General features: G+C 36.8%; 1 protein-coding gene across 9 annotated transcripts in view; it reads right to left on the bottom strand.

Moving 5' to 3' along the window:
• Positions 1-17,406, bottom strand: part of DMD (dystrophin) — a 1,316,184-nt gene that overhangs the window by 917,301 nt on the left and 381,477 nt on the right. For all 9 annotated transcript variants that reach the window (XM_026096811.2, XM_064497835.1, XM_064497804.1 and 6 more), the window contains exons 3-6: positions 11,042-11,134; positions 10,307-10,384; positions 7,216-7,308; positions 252-424 (exon numbers count right to left, since the gene is read on the bottom strand). In XM_026096811.2, coding sequence (XP_025952596.2) covers positions 252-424; positions 7,216-7,308; positions 10,307-10,384; positions 11,042-11,134 — 437 coding nt within the window. The remainder of the gene's footprint in view (positions 1-251; positions 425-7,215; positions 7,309-10,306; positions 10,385-11,041; positions 11,135-17,406) is intronic.

Below are 17,406 nucleotides of genomic sequence, written 5' to 3'. Positions count from 1 at the left end.
ACCAGAAAACAATCTGAACTGAGCATCTTCGGTTGCTCTGCAGGAAGGCTGAGATCCTCTTGGCCCTAAGAGGATTCAATCTGACACAGCACCCAAAGCAAAGCAAACAGGCAACCATTTAAAAGAATGCTGAACAGTCCACATACAAGAAATAGCTAAACAAGCCCAACCAGAATAGCTACATCACCTTCAAACCCTCTTACAGCCCTCTGTTACAAGCTCATTGAAATAATGAAAGTCTGTTTTCTCACCTGTGACTGTGGAGGAGTGCATTGAAAGCCAATCCATCAGACCAGCTACTGGTGAAATTGATAACATTGACCTGTGGGTAATTACGAGTTGATTGGCGGACCCAGCTCAGCAGAATCTTTTCACTGTTTGTCTGTTGCAATCCAGCCATGATGTTTTTCATTACATCTTTGACCTACAAAAGGAGAGAATTTTATCAATGATGAATTTATTCCTTAAAAGCTGACTCTCCCTTCAATCTCCAAAACCCCCAGTTGCCTGCATTTAAGCCTTAAAGAAAAACTTCCTAAGTAATTACAGAGCATACTTGGTGTCACAGTATAACGATAGCAGTGAAGTATTCCTGTTTAAAAACAACCGATGTTGACTTGTTGGTCATCTTTGCTAATGCTTTCAGTACATTCATCACTGTGACACATAAAGTGTTCTGTGAAGAAATAAAGCACATTCATGTGCATTATTTATGTGAACAGGGTGCATTTGAAATACACATTTTTCCTTGTGGTTTTCTTTTCTCCGGCAAATACGTCCTCAGTTAAGAGGATACATTATAGCAAAGCTGATAAAATGATGGAAAGCATTCTTCTCATATTGACAGGGTTGAAATAAATACTAAGGAAAAACAAATATGTTCAGAGGACTGTAAATAATGTTTTAGACTTAAATGTATGCCCTATATTTGCACATATACATTTCAATGAAAAGTGAATTCAATTGTATATATTTAAGGAACATCATATATGTTTCATTTTCTTGATTTTAATTTCATAATTAATTGATATTCCCCTCTCATTAGAGAAAGCTCATCTACCCACAGTTATCTTTCTACAAAAAACAATTCTAAGGGGGCTCCCAAAAATATTAGTCTGGAGTTTGACATAGCAGAGCCACTTACACATTTCTTAGCAGCTTCATTACTAGCCAAAGAGCAACAAAAGTTGTAGTAGCATTTTTCTTTAAAGTGTTCCCTTTTAAGTCACTGCTTTCTCAACTTAAATGTTTAAGCTTAGCAGCTCTTTTGAACTATTCCCTAAGATAAAATGTAACTGCAAATAGAAAGTTGCTTATTGGTTCACCTATTCAATATATCATTTCGTTACAATTCTTCACTTGAATTGCTCATTGACCAGTTTCAGTGGAAGAACAATATTTAGTGCAGAAGCAACCTCATGATATGGACCACTTTAAAATTGTAAAAACTGTAAGAAACATGCAGAAGCTATCATCTCAAGGATAATTGACAACAAAAAAATTAATTACTATGATACTGTAGAAAAATAGCAGATATCAGGTTATTGTTCAATCTGATAAGTTGCTTGCTAATGCAGTACTAATTAATTCAATCATTTGAGTAAGTTATTGAATTAAAATAAAAACTACTAAAAGAATTTCCTGTTTTACACATCAAATGCATTCTACCCAAAAGAATATCAGTACCCTCAATTTTCCTTTTGAGGCTCACATAGAAAGTTAACTTTATATCTTATTAATTTTTGAGATGGGAGAATAAACAGATCTTCTCTACAGTTCTTGGGACGCATCCATGACTTTCATCTCACACTGTAAGTTGCATAAACGAAAATGAATATAAAATATTGCCTGATAATATTCTACAGTTTCTTCCACTTGTACACCTGGAGACAGACAGGGAAGAAAATTAGGAAATATACTGTTTAGTTCTAAATGCTTTATATATCTGTGTGGATATCTTGAGTTTCTGGTTAAAATTTTCAGGAGAAAATATTTTGTCTTCATTATGGATAAGTTGCCACAGTAAATAATTTACATAATTCAGAGAGAAGCTAAGACATTGGTCTCCTGTATTTCAAGACAAAAAAGCTTTCGCCATTATGAAAACATGGAATTCTGCTTTCATGAATCCAGGCTATAAAGAAGAAGAAAAGTTTCAAGATTAGCATCTATTGCTCCAAACTTAATCTGTATAAAAGACTAGAAAATATTGAAACAATGGAAAATTATCCAGGCCAGGGTTTCATTGTTACTTAGAATTTTTATCCTATGCATGTGTTTACAAATGCAGATTTATCTGAAAATAGTAAGTAAAGGGTAACATTTGAAAAATACAACACACATTCTTATAAACGGACAGCTGAATGAATGCAGAAACACAAGAGGTAAAAATATAAAAGATCATAAAATACAGAAACGATCAAGTGTTTGAGTCTACATTAACGTAAGAGAAAGCGGCAAAAAACTATGAACAGAGGAAGTTAAGTAAAACAACAAAACCAAAAAACTGCCTATCAGGAAGGCAATTACTAAGAAAAATATCAGGCAAATAGTTTTCCTTCTGATTTAAAGAAAGAGAAGAAGCCAAAAAGTTTGTATATATTTCTATTTCTGAATAAACTGATACAAGCTACCTTAAAATTCACCTTGTTCAGTTTAATATGTTGACAATGGATAAAGAGAGATTGACTCTCATTTTCCTGCATTTCTCTGAAGTAGGGAAGACTGTTAAATTCATGATTTTTTGGTTGTATCTCAGGGAATGTTAGGCACTTAAGATAATGCAGTAAAATGGTCTGATCTCATCCTGAAGGCCTGATTGCATAGGAATTCGGTGAGAAATGATGGAAAAACTCCCCTGCTGTAATGAGCCACTTTGCTTTCCGCGTGCCCCGAAGCACTGCTTGCCCGAGGGCCCTGCACGGCCCCTGGCTGGGGGAACTCGCCCGGGAGCACGAGGCACCACCACAACTCCCGGCACGGCTCCACAATGACACCACAGCAGCTGCCAAGGGGGTGGACATATGCTATGGCAATAGTGAGAGACAGGAATCAATTTTGAAAAGAAGGGGAAAAAGGCAACATGGGACTACCACCACGGACCACTTCCGAAACGTTACATTCCCAAACCAAAAGCTGTGAACCGAATGGGAGCACTCTTACTCCTGTCACTGTATTGTCAGCAGTCCCACCAAAATCTGCAGGAATAGCATAGTGGTATTCGGTGATAGGTGTGCTTGAGGAGCCAACGTTGGAGCCGGCAGGAACCAGCCACGTAGCCTCTTGCAAGCCTCTTGCATCTGAGGTCAACAGACCTCGCAGCTTGGGAAAGCTGGGGACCAAGTTTTGGGGATGGCTGAGGTGAAAGCAGGGGGCAGGATGCCGGGCGTACAGATACTAGGGTGGGAGGCACGGTCCGGCCGCCGGGAGTGTGCAGGAAGGAAAGCTCGAAGACCCCCAACCAACTAGCAACTAAGTCCTTGCGCACGGGGGTGTGCGCGTAAGGAGAACCAGGAACATTGTATGATATGAATCTTGCATTAATAAACAAATCATTTCGCATTACACCTGTTTCACCTGTGACTAATACTCAAGATGCCTAACATTTTATAAGACTGGTACTTGGGTTCAGGTTGCTAACCCTACAAGAGAGGGAGGGAAAAAAGGAAGAAAGAAAGAAAATCTGAAAAAGTTATTCACAATGTAAGGTGTTTTCATTTCTCTCAATCACTTAGTCGGACAGCTCCCTGACAGAATGACTTAGCATTTTTTACTTGCTATATTTCAGGTCTTCTGACTGCATAGGTTACTTTTTATAGCCATAATCCTCAAAACTCTTTTAAAGGACATTTTAAAGAACTCTTTAAAGAATATTTTCGCAGATGTTCCAGACACACATCAAAATGAGTGATGTTCTTTGCCCATTGATTCAAGGTGGCCTGAAAGAACTGTTAGGATTTTGTTTCCACCACTATAATCCGGAAGAAAATGAAATGATAACTCCAGTTAAAACACCAGTTCTGCAACCTGCATGCCTCCAGCCGCAGTGCTTTTAATAGGCCTCTGCACAAGGCTGTTGGAATGCATCTCTCTGAAACATATGCCTATTATTTTCCCTTTTTTCTGAAGAAAGCCAGGATTTTGGCTGCCATTCATTTTTTACAAAAGATGTTTGTTAAGGGTTTTTTCATCTTGTACCTGAAAATAGGTCTGCTCTTATTTGGAAAAAAAAAAAATCTTCCACATGGTTTGTAATACAGTCGTTTTCCACTGTTCAGATATTCTTTGTGCAGCGCAACAGTTGAGAAATTAACGGTTTGTTTTTGTTTTTATTTAAATGTTAATGAAGCAGTGAGACTGGGATCACAGAACGATGAGAAAGAGGGCAGCAGCTTCAAAGAAATGGAAACAGTAACAGATGCAGTACCATGAAGAGCTCTGGCAGCAGGTGCTCAACTCAGAACTATGGTTCAATCTGAGAGAAACTTTTAATAATAATCTGGAAAACAGGCTAGACAAGAAAGGACAGAATCGTCATGGGGGATACTGAAAGCCGTGATATTTCTAGGAAACAGAAGTAAGAGTGGCAAGAAAGAGACAAATCTTGTCTGCTGCAATGCCTCCACAGCCGCTGCTTCTCAATGGCCGCTGATCCTCCAGGGCGGCCGATGCCGTTTACATCTTACACTGAGACTGACATTTTTGTAAGAGACGGTCCCTTTGTCATACAGAAGTACAGTTCTACCCTACTGTGGTCCAGACGGATGGATGTGAAACTGGAAAAGGTTTTTTGCCCATTTGCCTGCAATAAAATTCTCTAACTGTCCACACAACTTGTTTCAGCCATGCATACAGAAATAATCCATCTAGGTGACTTTTCCCAGGACTGCAAGTTCTTGGGATCAGAAAATGAAAGGATTTGGAAAAGCAGGATTGTACTATCAAGCATAAACTGCACCACTAGCATGCACTAAATCAACCAGCCTGTGCATTTCTTTTTAGGCCTCCAACACGCTAAGATAAATGCAAGACTTGATAAGAAATCAGAGGTAGCAAGGTGTTTTACTCAACTATGGCACTGGCAACACTGGCAGATATCTTTGATGGTCCTGAGTCTGTAAGTTAGCCTTTAACAACAGTTTATCAAATTTCCAGCTTCTTAATTCCATGAGTAATCTGTGACTGGCAAAATGGCACTAACACAAGAAAGCATCCTTGCTTTCTTTTGCAACTTACAGCCTTCTTTCACCAGAAGTGCTGTAAAGATCTACCACAGTATCAACCTATAAACATGGTAGAATAATCAGGAACATATTCTAGATCATGTAAATCACTTCAAAATCTGAAAGAAAATCTGGAAAAAAAAGATTTTCTCCACAAAGCTGTAAATAAGCACATTCACTTTGAACTGTTTCAGTCCTTTGAGGGAAAAAGGTAGCACGTGAATAGCTCCTGACTTTTGTTTAAAAAGAGAAAAGGCCAAATTCAAATCTGACTTTACATTACTTTTTTAAAATTTTTCAGCAGCAACATGATTGTAATATAATAATGTCTTCTTGTCAACCATGTTTTAGCCCGTCTTTAGAAAAGAAACTAGAATAAATTTTATCCAAATTATAAATTTGCTTATACAATTTTGAATAAAAAGAAAAGTCTGGAATGTGTTGGCCACTTCCTTTCAGCAATCCATAAAGAGATTGAAGGGAAACACTGAATTCGAAGTACAGAAGTAATATAGACTGAACTGTTATGGCTATGCCTAGAAAGTATTGCACATTCTCACCTTTAATCAGTGCTTTGCAAATATAGTCCCTGAACTTTCCATACACAAGTAGTTCAACTGAGGTCACAGGTACTATCATAGTTGCTGTCACAGTTATCACTAGGCTCAAGATCAAGCTTGAAATGAAATACCAAAGTACTGCAAGCAAGCAAGTACTCTAAGAGCACATGCCTGTGGTCAAAAACCTCACCAGACTATACCAGAGAACAAACATGTTTGTCTTCTGCGTGTGCACAAGTAGGCCTTAAGAGGAATGCTGGGAAAAGCTCAAAGAAAAATTAATCAGCACATTGTTAATACTAAAGCATATCTTCAACACTTGGCTTCGGAAAATATATCAACAAATCAGAATATGAATTTCAACAAAAGAATTCTCATGTCAGTCTGTAATTCATATAAATGAAAACATAGTGATTCAATGATTATTGGCAGAAGTCGCACAGCTAGGTTTCATATTTATCTACTTTTAGTAAGAAATTTAGAACTGTGTTTTGCCTTTAAACAAAGCAATATTGGAGTGGGAGTGAGAGGTAGGAGTGATTAACAATTTGAAGCTTTTCCTCTCTGTTGTTTTCACTATAGCAATTCATGTAAAATTAGAAAAGAATTGCTCCTATTTCCATGAATTATGTGTATATAATTTTTGACAGGATTGTATAGTTTTTAAATATAAGGTCTCTTAGGTTTTGTTTCCCACCGTCTTTGGTTATAATGCTTATTGCCTGGGGAACTGAAGCAGCACAAACAGTGACTCCTAGTCCAGCCTCATACAAACACACAGACTCAGAGAATCTAGATGCTAATTCATTTTGAACTTTGATGTTACTGCTGTCTCAGAATTAGTTTGCCTAAGTGTCCTTATTTAGCATGTCTGTTCCTACAAGATTTGTATCATAATCCCCCCTTTCTCTCTAAAGAGAAAAGCAGCTAAAAGAGCCACATCTGCTTATATTAATAGTCAGAGTAGCAGCTTTTTAGTGTTCTAACAATAATTCTTGGCATGATGTGGCAGTAGTGAAAAAGCAGCAAATATTATTATTTAACTAAAACATGAAAGTCACTCCTTTTTAAGGTACTAAAAAGAAAGGTGAGTGACTACAAAAGCTATATCTCCATGCTGGCTTTGTCTGTTCATTTTTCTTTCTATAACAACTGTATTATATGTTCTCTTGCAACATCTGACTGAAATTAAAGTCAAAAGAGCTACTGCCAATGCTCTAAAACTATTTTATCTTCTTAAGATTCTTAATAACTTAGATAATATGTAAACAGTCTGCCATAAGATTTGCTAATTTAGTCATGAGTGATTTGTAGATGATCTTATGCTGCTTACAATGTCTCTGCTTACTTTGTAGGTTGTGCTTGGATAATGATGGAAAAAAGATCAGGAGAATAAAGGTATTTCATAGAGAGTATGCAGCAATGCCAATTACCTGCCAGTGGAGGATTATATTCCAGATCAAGCCAAGGGTCAGCTTATGATTTCCATCCACAATGTCCGAGCTGCCAATATTTACCAAATCAACCTATTAAAGAAACAAAAAATATTTGTAGTAGATTAATAGTGATCATAAGAGGCTGGTGTTAGGTTCATGTGTTTGGTGTTGACTTCCTTTGGGGTGAGGGCGAAAGAGGGGTGGGCTAGGACATATCTCTCATTGGGTTTCTGCTGTTTAGTAAACATCCAACCTGTGTTTTATAAATGAGACAATTAATGTGCTGGCAAAAAGCAAGGAACAGACAGTGATCCGGAGTTCCAATTACTCCAGTTCAAACGTGAAAATATACAATTAAAGTAACAGTTAATAATAATTTAAAAACCTTTTATATCAAGCATCTACCATTAAAAAACACAAAACCTAAGGATGACACAGAAAAACTCATGTTACATGCTGCATGCTCACATATGTTTTACATAATATACTTTGTTGAAAACAACACATATATGAAAACTCTGTAATAATGTACAGAACTAAGACATTATTCTATATATTTAGATTAAAACAGAACTTGTTTTGCCTTTTTACATTTTCCAATACATAAAGCAAGGCAGGATGTGTTTTGGAGTGCAGAGAAACCAGTGATTGTGATCTAGGCAAGCCTCTTTCACATTACTTCGTCTAGTAATGCTGTTTTTCCATAATTATATTATGCATTTGCAAATGCATAATACATCTGCACTTGTCACCTGGCATATTCTTTCCTCCACATGTGAAAAAATCCTTCACCCTCCCCTCCCTTTTTATGCTATCTAAGTAAGTGCCAAATTCATAGATGTGACTGCAAGAAAGCGCAAGATAAGACCTACACTTTAGGATGGAAACTGTGACTCTAAAATTTGCATCCTCACTGTTTCATAGATGTAGTTTTTCATGGTCAGAACTAAGATGTACATGGGAAAGTCACCACTTTTTGACTCATTATTGTACAAATTACAGTCTGCATATCTCCACTGTACTTCTGAATCTATTTGAAGTGATGTCTGTAGGATGACTGAAGGCAAACACAAAACAAGTCTTTTCGTTTTAAAATTTCTATACATCTATAGATAGGTCATTTTTTACTATTCACAATCAAAGTTGATATATTGTCAAGAACTCTAAAAAATCTCTAAGAACTCTTTTCTTCAGGAATTTATCAAATTTTACTAACAGCACATATGACTTGCAACTCCTAGTCCGCAGTCTCTTGGAACACTTCCCAAGTAGAACTTTGACTTTATATTTATATTTAGGAATGTCAAATGGCATCCACATAGTAATTGATCCACTGTAAAGTTTATTAAGATATCATCAATGTGTTCTACAAGCCAAAGCTTCTGTTTTCAGAAACAGAAGCCTAAATTCACAGAGACTACATCTGTTTTACTGAAACAGAGGAACACTTCCCAGTTTCCCTTTGCTGTGCCCAAGTCCATATTGCAGTAACCCCCCCCTTGCCAAAACATTATCATGTTTCCATAGAAAGGAAACCTGTCAGATGGATTCATTGGAAGCAGCAGCATTTCCCAATCTGTTACAATCCAGATGACTGCAGAGCTTTGGAGCAAGGATGGCGTACGCCAGAAGATAAATCTAGATGAGTCACAGGCGTTTAATAGCCATAGAACCATTGATCTTGCATTCCTGAAGTCCCACAGAAATCACTCTTGAAGTAATTTTGAAGGTTGAGGAAACTATTTCAGAGGTAGATCTTTTGGCTTAATAATAATTTGATTCACAATATTGTGGATTGCTGACAAAATCTTCATATCTGGAAAGGATAGCCTGACAAGCTAGATGGCCATCCTATTTTCTAAAAATACAATTTTTCCCTCTGCATTTTTCAATTGAAATGTGCTCTACTTTCTACATTTTAAAGGGACTATAGTTGCATTCTGGAAACTGAATGAACAGCTCTTTAATGAATTTAGCTGATATTTACTAAATAAATATTTTCAAAAAACACTTACAATGAAAATTTGTAACAGCATTCTAGGAATGCAATAAAAGTCTTGCATATTGACAAATAAGGTATCACTGATTTTTTAAAATGATATCAAATATTGCAGATACTGAAGAACTAGAAACTTTGTATTTTATTTACTTAAAATTCCATTAAAAAAGAAATTCAAACTCAAGCTCAAGAAATTCAAGAGGTCTTCATGACAGTTTTGTAAGGTCACTTTCATTTATGCAAAAATCCTCAGATGGATAAGCATTACCTTAGATTTATAAAATCGATGACTTTATTCAGCAGCTGAACTCAAGCATGCTTAGTGACCTACTGCAGCTATCAAGAAATTCAATATAATATGCGGCACAGAATACATTATCACTGTTTCATCACACCTTACTGTTAAGTTTAAGCGAATGTTATAGTTATTTGAATTTATTCTTGAGGAAGAGATACAATATAATTAGGTGGCCACTGAAAATGTCTGGTAAAGTTATGGGTCCATTAGAATGCTGGCACAGGGAAGATATTACGGGAATATTTACTCCAATATGGTACACAGGCTACTGGCCTGAAAAGTCAATCTTGACAAAGTAGTATGGAAAGTGGTTTTGATCTCATTCATTTCCTTAATGCTGTGACTCATAAGCAACAGACAGCAATGAAAATGTACCCCAAAATATTTCTTTTAAGAAAAGCCTCAGGTTTGGGGACTTCGTAATAGTCAAGAGTTTCATGAGTAGAAATTTTGATGGGTGGCACCTCCTAACCAGCTATGGATGACTTCTTGTAATTAACCTTTTAAAACGTATTTTAAATACCACACATTAACATAAGATGGTGTATGTTGATCAGTCTCTAAATAGCATTCATTATAGACATATTATTCAAGTATTTGCTGGCAGCAGATTTTAAACTCTATGAAATATATTCCATCCTGGAGCAGAACCTAGAAGTACCTAAGTCACATTAATAAAACTGCCCTGACTCCAAAAATTGTGCATTGTAGCCAGAGTTTGACACAACAGTGACAAAGCAGTAAGCAAGCTTTCTACAGGATGTTCTGACCCTGTCCAGTGGATTACTTACGTTATTTCTCTGCAAAATGTGCAGTGCTTTGTTGACATTGTTCAGAGCATGAACTCTTGTGGAGCCCTTTTCTTTTGCCTGTAAAGCAAATAAAATAAATTTGACTGCCCAGAAGGAGAAACTAGAATGTGCTGTATATAATCCAAAAATGGTATTACACTCATAGTTTTATATTTCATACACTTATGACAGTATCAGTAAAGGTATTACAAAACATTGTACATATGCAGCTTCTCAATATGAAATAAAGGTAATTGTGAAACACTGGATCCACAGCTGGAAGCTCATTTGGTATCGACATTTTTCAGTGAATGGATCTAAATATGTATAAAAAATCAGTTAAATCTAGGTTGTTTTTATTATGATGAGTCTTCTACTTCAGGACACAATTTAGGACCATCACTATGACAACCAAACAGATAAGCAAAGTATTTACAACTATATCCTCTCTGGGCTTTGACTGTCAAACTCTCAGCCTGTTTCCTTGCTCTTTTATGAGAAAATTTCACAGAAAGATCCCAAGCTCACAAAACCCAACAGGAACACAGGGAGGATATTCAAACATTCTGAAGCAGCATTTTAGCATTTACAGGTTAATAAGAGCAAACTCATCTGTCTTTTTAGAAATGTTTCCACAGGCTCTCATCAATGGAGGAACTTAATGAGGAACACTTAATTACACCTGTGACAACATCATGACTTCAATGTACAGTAAATACGTTAATATACACATACAAGTTTTTGGCCTGTAAGGCATTCCAGGAGCTCCAGAAGTCTTCGTCCATCTCGGAAATCATTAAAAAGATCTTCAATGTAACGTCTTCCAAACTGAAATGAAACAATGGCTTTAGTTAATTCAAACACCACAAAAATGCAGAAACACCATTTCTAAAATACGACAGTCTACTCAGAAAGCTGTAAAAAGAACTGTCATATAAACTGATGTATTCCACCTGTGTAAAAAGACTGTTCTACTCTAATTAAATCATAAATATAACAGGTATGCCACAAAGTAAAGGTACATCCTTCATTCCCTCTTAAAATTATAATATTGCTATCATTTGTGAGAAACTCTTGCAAATCCAAAAATTTATAATTTGTGCACATTAATTCATACTGTTTAGCCAGAACTCAATACTAATGAAGCTTGAACACAAACTACTGCAGGAGGAAAACAGGAAAAATAATTTGCCGAATAAAAAAGGCAGAAAGACATATCAAGTTGAAGTGCCTAGAAGACTCTTTTGTATGAGGTAAAAACAAACCTGGAATTCCAAGAAAAAAGGTAAGTCTTAGGCTGATTTTATTGAGCATCCGACAACCATATCTATGTTAGTAGGACATACTTGGAATAGTATTGAATCAGGGCATCATTACTGCAGGTGGCCAAAACTCAATTTCCATTTTCAACTCAGCATCAGCAACAGAAGAAAGGAAATACTTGCGAGTTGCCCCCTCGTGACACTGAAAAAAGGTGATTTACTCTTTCTAAAATGAAAGTCAAGTTTCTGAGCTGATGCTTTGACTAATGCATGAAGTTTTGACAAGACAGTAATACAATTTATATATACTTTAGTCACTGTGTAACTTTTATGCGCATCTATAAATTCTGACATACAGTATTTTCATATGTATGAGCTATTGAGAACCACAATAAAAAACAGTGATTATTTTGTCAGTGTCAAGTAGATTCACCTGTCCCTATTATTTCTAATTTGTGAAGTTTTACAGATGTTTGGATTGATTTCAGTGAAAGAATCTGTACTTTAGTTTGCTAGCATTGACGCCACGCTGCCCTGCACTGCACATATTCCACTTTTATGACAGAGCGGTGCAGAACCAAGAATCCATATTACATGGAAACCATTTGCTTTTCTGTCAGCAGAGTTGTTCTATTACTATTCGCTGCACCGCTCATTAGAGCTAGCTGGGAATTTTATAAAAAATTATTTTGTCAGAAAATATCAATTCCTTCAGAAGGTTTCTTAAACAGAGGACAGAATTAAGGACAGTCTCCAGTGCTAGAGTCATTTTTTCTGGATTGATCAATATTTATACGTACAGCACAAACTATTGCGCTATTGGTTACTCTGGCATGATGCTTTCCCTCTTCCGAGCGTTTTACTGTTCTGAGGTAGCAGCTCTTTTCTCTCCCCTCTTTTTTTGGCAAGATAGTGTTTCTGTTTCATGGAATAAACAAATCCAAAACATCAGAAATTTTCTACAGCAACTGGAATCCCTGTTTTCTAGCCCGCTTTCATACCCTGCTCAACGCATTCCAGCTAAGACCTGATTTCCAGTTAATGCATAGGCTGCCATTTCATTACCCGAAATACTTGAAAAACAGTACTGAAGCGATGCAAGCATTATTTACTCACCCTGCTCTACCTCTTGCATGAACAATCATGTGCCGTTACGTAACTCAAGCATGCGCAGTATCCCTCAAGTTGTATATTACTTAATCTATACAGCACAAATTTAAAATGCTGACATAGAGACTAAACTGAAATGCGGTGGAGAAACTTTATTTTTCCCCCTACTCTTGCAGCACAAAAGTCATTTTTGCAGAGCAGAGCCACAAGAGCTATGCACTTCTAAAGAGGCATTTTAACACTCTTGAGAAGGTTCAAGCGATCGATAGGCCTTATGTAACACTCTGGAAGAATCCTGCCCATAATGTTACCGAACCATTTGGAGAGTATGAGCACAGTGACATTTTCGGTAATGGAATATAATTATGTTGCTTCGTATCATAAGAGAGAAATAGAACTAGCCTTCCTACCTGCCTGTGTGTCTGTCTATCTTCCATTTTGTACCATTTAAGCTATTCATAAAGTTTAGGTTGAAATCTATCTAAGGCAGCATAAAATTCTACTTGACAAAATAATACAGAGTTTTTTGGGGTTTTTTTTTGTTAAAGCTTTCAGAAAGGAAATAAAGACACAGCATGGAAGCATTTCCAGCAGGACATTTTAATTACAAATAAACTACAAGTAAACCTTAAAACAAAAGTTACCACTGATTTTGAAGATCTTGGAAGTACACCTTCCATTAACCAGCAACTAAAAATACCTTAAGACACACTATGCTGCTGCCACACATTTCATCCCTAACCTGAAGAAGCTTGCTATTTCTCTGGCAATAGGGGAATTAAGTCTTCTTTCTCAAATAGACTGAATGTCTTCAGTGGACCAATGCTGCAGTAAGTGTTCAGAAACAAAGGGCTTAAAGATGCAGCAAAGATATTCAATGTGTTTTCAAGGTCATTTGTAAAGCACATGTTAAACTGTATGAAGCTTCAGAAATAATGAAAAAACACATGGCTAGTCCATGGCTAGTCAAAATAGATAGCAAATCCCTTAATATAAATTCCTGTTGAAAATAGCCTTGTTTAAAACTGTTTTTAGATTGCAACCTACAGCTTCCACCCTTTTCCTAGAGAAGAATGAAAATGTTCAGAAGAATCTCCCAGGCTTTTTACATACCTGTTGATTCGTTACTTTGCCTATATTATAAATGTCTCAAGGAAAAAAAGATAGATATGCAAAACAGCTGTATGCTGGATTGCTCAATAATACTTTGTTTTTGTTCTTAAATACCTCAAAGATGGAAGAAATGGGGGAAAGCGGGGAGAGTACAGGACAGAGGAAGGCCTGTAGATACTGCCCATGGGGCACAAGGAGATTTTTCTTCAGTATCGTAGCAATTTCCCCAGCAGTTCTAATGGCAGCAGTTTGAAGCTAGGGTTAATTTTATGATCCTAGTCAATATATAAGTTGTCTGTACTGGGAAAACATTAGTCAAGTAAATCAGCAAAGTAATTATCATCTCTCTCTTCCTTACTTGCTTACTTCAGGGAAACCAACAATTAATGCAGAGATTTGGGGGTTTGGAGGTAGGGATGAGAAGGAATGATGAGGTAGGGATGAGAAAGACAATGAGAAAAAAAAAACAGAAAAAAAATAAGAGAGTAACTGTAAAACTAAAATTAAAAAAAACAAAATCAAAGAAACAGTCTTTCTAGAAATAAAATATAAGATAGGAATTTATTTCTCTATAATGTTGGATTCTTCATGACTAGAAAGACTCTAGGGATTTAAACATACCACAGTGTTTTAAGTCTTATTTTAACCTACTGTCTTCATGTTGAATAAAGGTCAAAACACAGACAATTCTCTCAGTTTAGCTGTTATGGCTGTTGCCTCCAATTACTAATCTTTACATAACATAACAAGAGCAGAAGAAAATCTAAGGTGTTTATTAAAAAAAAAAACACAAAAAATGTGACACATAAGGAAAGGTAAGATTCCTGTTTTATTATGGACAAAATCAAACCTTCAGCTCCAATAAAGATTGAAGAGAGCTCAAACCAGAGTTCTCAACATACTTTTGTTGTATCGCAGGATAAAAAAAAAACACATGTGCCTTGGCCAACTACACTGGAGTTCGTCTTAGAATTACAGGATAACGTACGATCAACATTTCAGGAAAACATGGTCACTCACAATAGTATCTTCCCCCAGATGTTATAAAGGAATGAAGCATAGAGTACCCCACACATTAATGCAACTGCATGTACATATCCTAGAATGCTTTCAGAAGTATTTAGATTGAAATAATGTCTAAAAGCTAGTTATTTTCCCAACCCAGACAGCAGCTGAACCAGTCTTATGGCAAAGAACATTATCTAAAAAGACAAAAGCAGATGGAAAACAGATAAAAGAGAAAATTGGGAAACAGATGGAAAAAAGTGTTGACAGATAAAGGCAATTGTGAATCTGCTGTTGTGAATATATTTAGAAATCTTAATACATCAAACTCCACCCTATCCATCCCACTACTACCTAATCTCCTTGCCACATTCCTGTGTTCTTCTTACCAAAGACTCTTTTATATCGGGAACTCCTTCTCTCCATGTAAAGTTAATAAATTATATTAAACAAGGAGATGGTTTAATCAGCTCATTCATCACAGACGTTATGGAAGAAGTTAGTATTACCGAAAGTATTACATAAAAAGCCAGTATTCTCTGAAAAACTCTCTGAGCAGTGTTACATGCAAGCTATTAATTGTGAATGTGATATGGAAATGAATGCCAAATAATTGAAAAATATCTTGCCCGGAGAAGATACAAAGACATCAGTTCATGAGTGCTGCCTCTCTTACTGCACGGCACTCAAAAATTGTCAGTCAGAGCTCTAAAAACTCTGAGATTGGCATATAATCATTATCAGATATTACTTCTTAGAATGAATTCGCATAGGAGATTCCTATAGTGAGACTGGAGAAATAGCAGTGGGTGTATTTTATACTTTACTTCTGCTAGAAAGAAAAAGGGAAAAAAAAGAAGGGCAGGGAAGGGAGGGGAGGGGAGGGGAGGAGAGGAGAGGGGAGGGGGCTGGGGTGAGGGAAGGGCAGGGAGATAGCCTTAGATACAGGCAAATACATGATAACAAGATTGTAACACAGCTATTACTTGATATTCTTTAACATACATACTTTTTTTCCTGTTTTATAAAACTGTCATATGATATAAACCTTTTCCCATTTTTCAGAAAAATTACAGAGGGTAAAAATCAGGTTGAGGAAGAAATCTCGGACTTTTCATTTTCTTCTCCATACAAGTATACATTTAGATTGCACTCTTCATTTGAGGGCAGACTAGCCCAGTAAGAGAATTATTACAGTAAGACAGATATTGGATGCTATTTCCTATGCATTTTACAGTATTACTGGCTTATTATTATCAGTACATCTGGGAAATCTAGCAACAAGAAATAGCAACAGAGGAGAGAGACAGAGACTAAACTAAAGGAGAAAAGACACTGTAAAGGCAGAGAATTCAAGGTTAGGCATGATACACTAAACAGGCGATTTATGGGTTATATTAGACTTAACGAGGAAAAATCAGGTTACATCAAAACCAGTGGACCTAGAAGTCCTTCAGACTCCCAGGACAGTTATATAACTACGGCTGTATCTTGGGACAAGACCTGTGCCTCGAAGAGGGCAAGGAAACCAGATGGCAGGGCTTGGAAGGGAGCTGGAGTCTCCAGCCGGGAGGGGGAAGATCCCAAGGGCCCTGCTTTTGGCCCTGACCTCAGAGTGCCAATTACTAAACATGAAAAGAGAAGATGCAATCCAAAAAGACAGAAGAGCAAGGGCCACGGTTCTTCAAATAACGTTTTCAAGTAACTAAGTCTCAAATTCAGTTTGTAAATCTGTATATTTTGCTGAATAGATGTCAGTATAAAGGGAAGTTTTTTAAAAGGAAGAAGAAATAAAACTTGGTTTATGTATGTTACCCTTAGCAGGGCTGTCAAGTAACCAGCCTTTACTTGCGGTCAAAATATTTGATGCTTCACTCTGTGAAACAATAAGGAAAAGCTATTGAGCTAATCTCAACAGATCTTTCCAGGCAGTTTTAATAAAAGAGGGATTATTAATACTTGCTCTTGCTCTGCTAAATATATTAAAGGTTGAATTTCTTTCCTTGACATATTAGTTTATGAGTTTGTTTAGTTTTACTGGGAAGTTCCATGATACTGACTGACATTTTCTTTCACTGCAGCTGGATTACTATTACAGCATCAAAAGATATTGTCCCAGTCACGAGGGGAGAAAGACACACAGGGCATAGTCTAACTGGGCCATAGCTTTACTGACTCACGGGAACCCCGGAGCAGTAACTCGGGCAGTGCACGTTGTCATTTCTCCCTTCACCATTTTCTCCTCTTGGAATGTGGAGGTCTTCGCTCTTCCCCTGCTGACACTCTACTCTGCCTCGTTTTAGGTCAAACATTGCAAAAAAATGCAATCTCCAAATCTCCAGTCCATTTCCTAGTTTTTGTGGAAGACAGCTTTTTTACAGTCTGTGTCTGACTTCACTTTTCAGGGAATTACACCGAGCAGCAACTGACAAACTCTTGGTATTTTAAAAATGACTACTACTGACTGATAAGGTGAAAAACCCTTCTCTATAGATGCCACACTTCTCCTTGGTAACAAACCAAACATTACCATGCATTTCAGAAAGGTAACGATTACAACCTGCAGCAGACTTAAAAACCCAGCTCATCCCTTAAATAGGGGTGTATGGG

The sequence above is a fragment of the Dromaius novaehollandiae genome, chromosome 1, assembly GCF_036370855.1.
Source record: "Dromaius novaehollandiae isolate bDroNov1 chromosome 1, bDroNov1.hap1, whole genome shotgun sequence".
Classification (NCBI taxonomy): domain Eukaryota; kingdom Metazoa; phylum Chordata; class Aves; order Casuariiformes; family Dromaiidae; genus Dromaius; species Dromaius novaehollandiae.
This window is presented reverse-complemented; position numbering and strand designations above follow the sequence as displayed.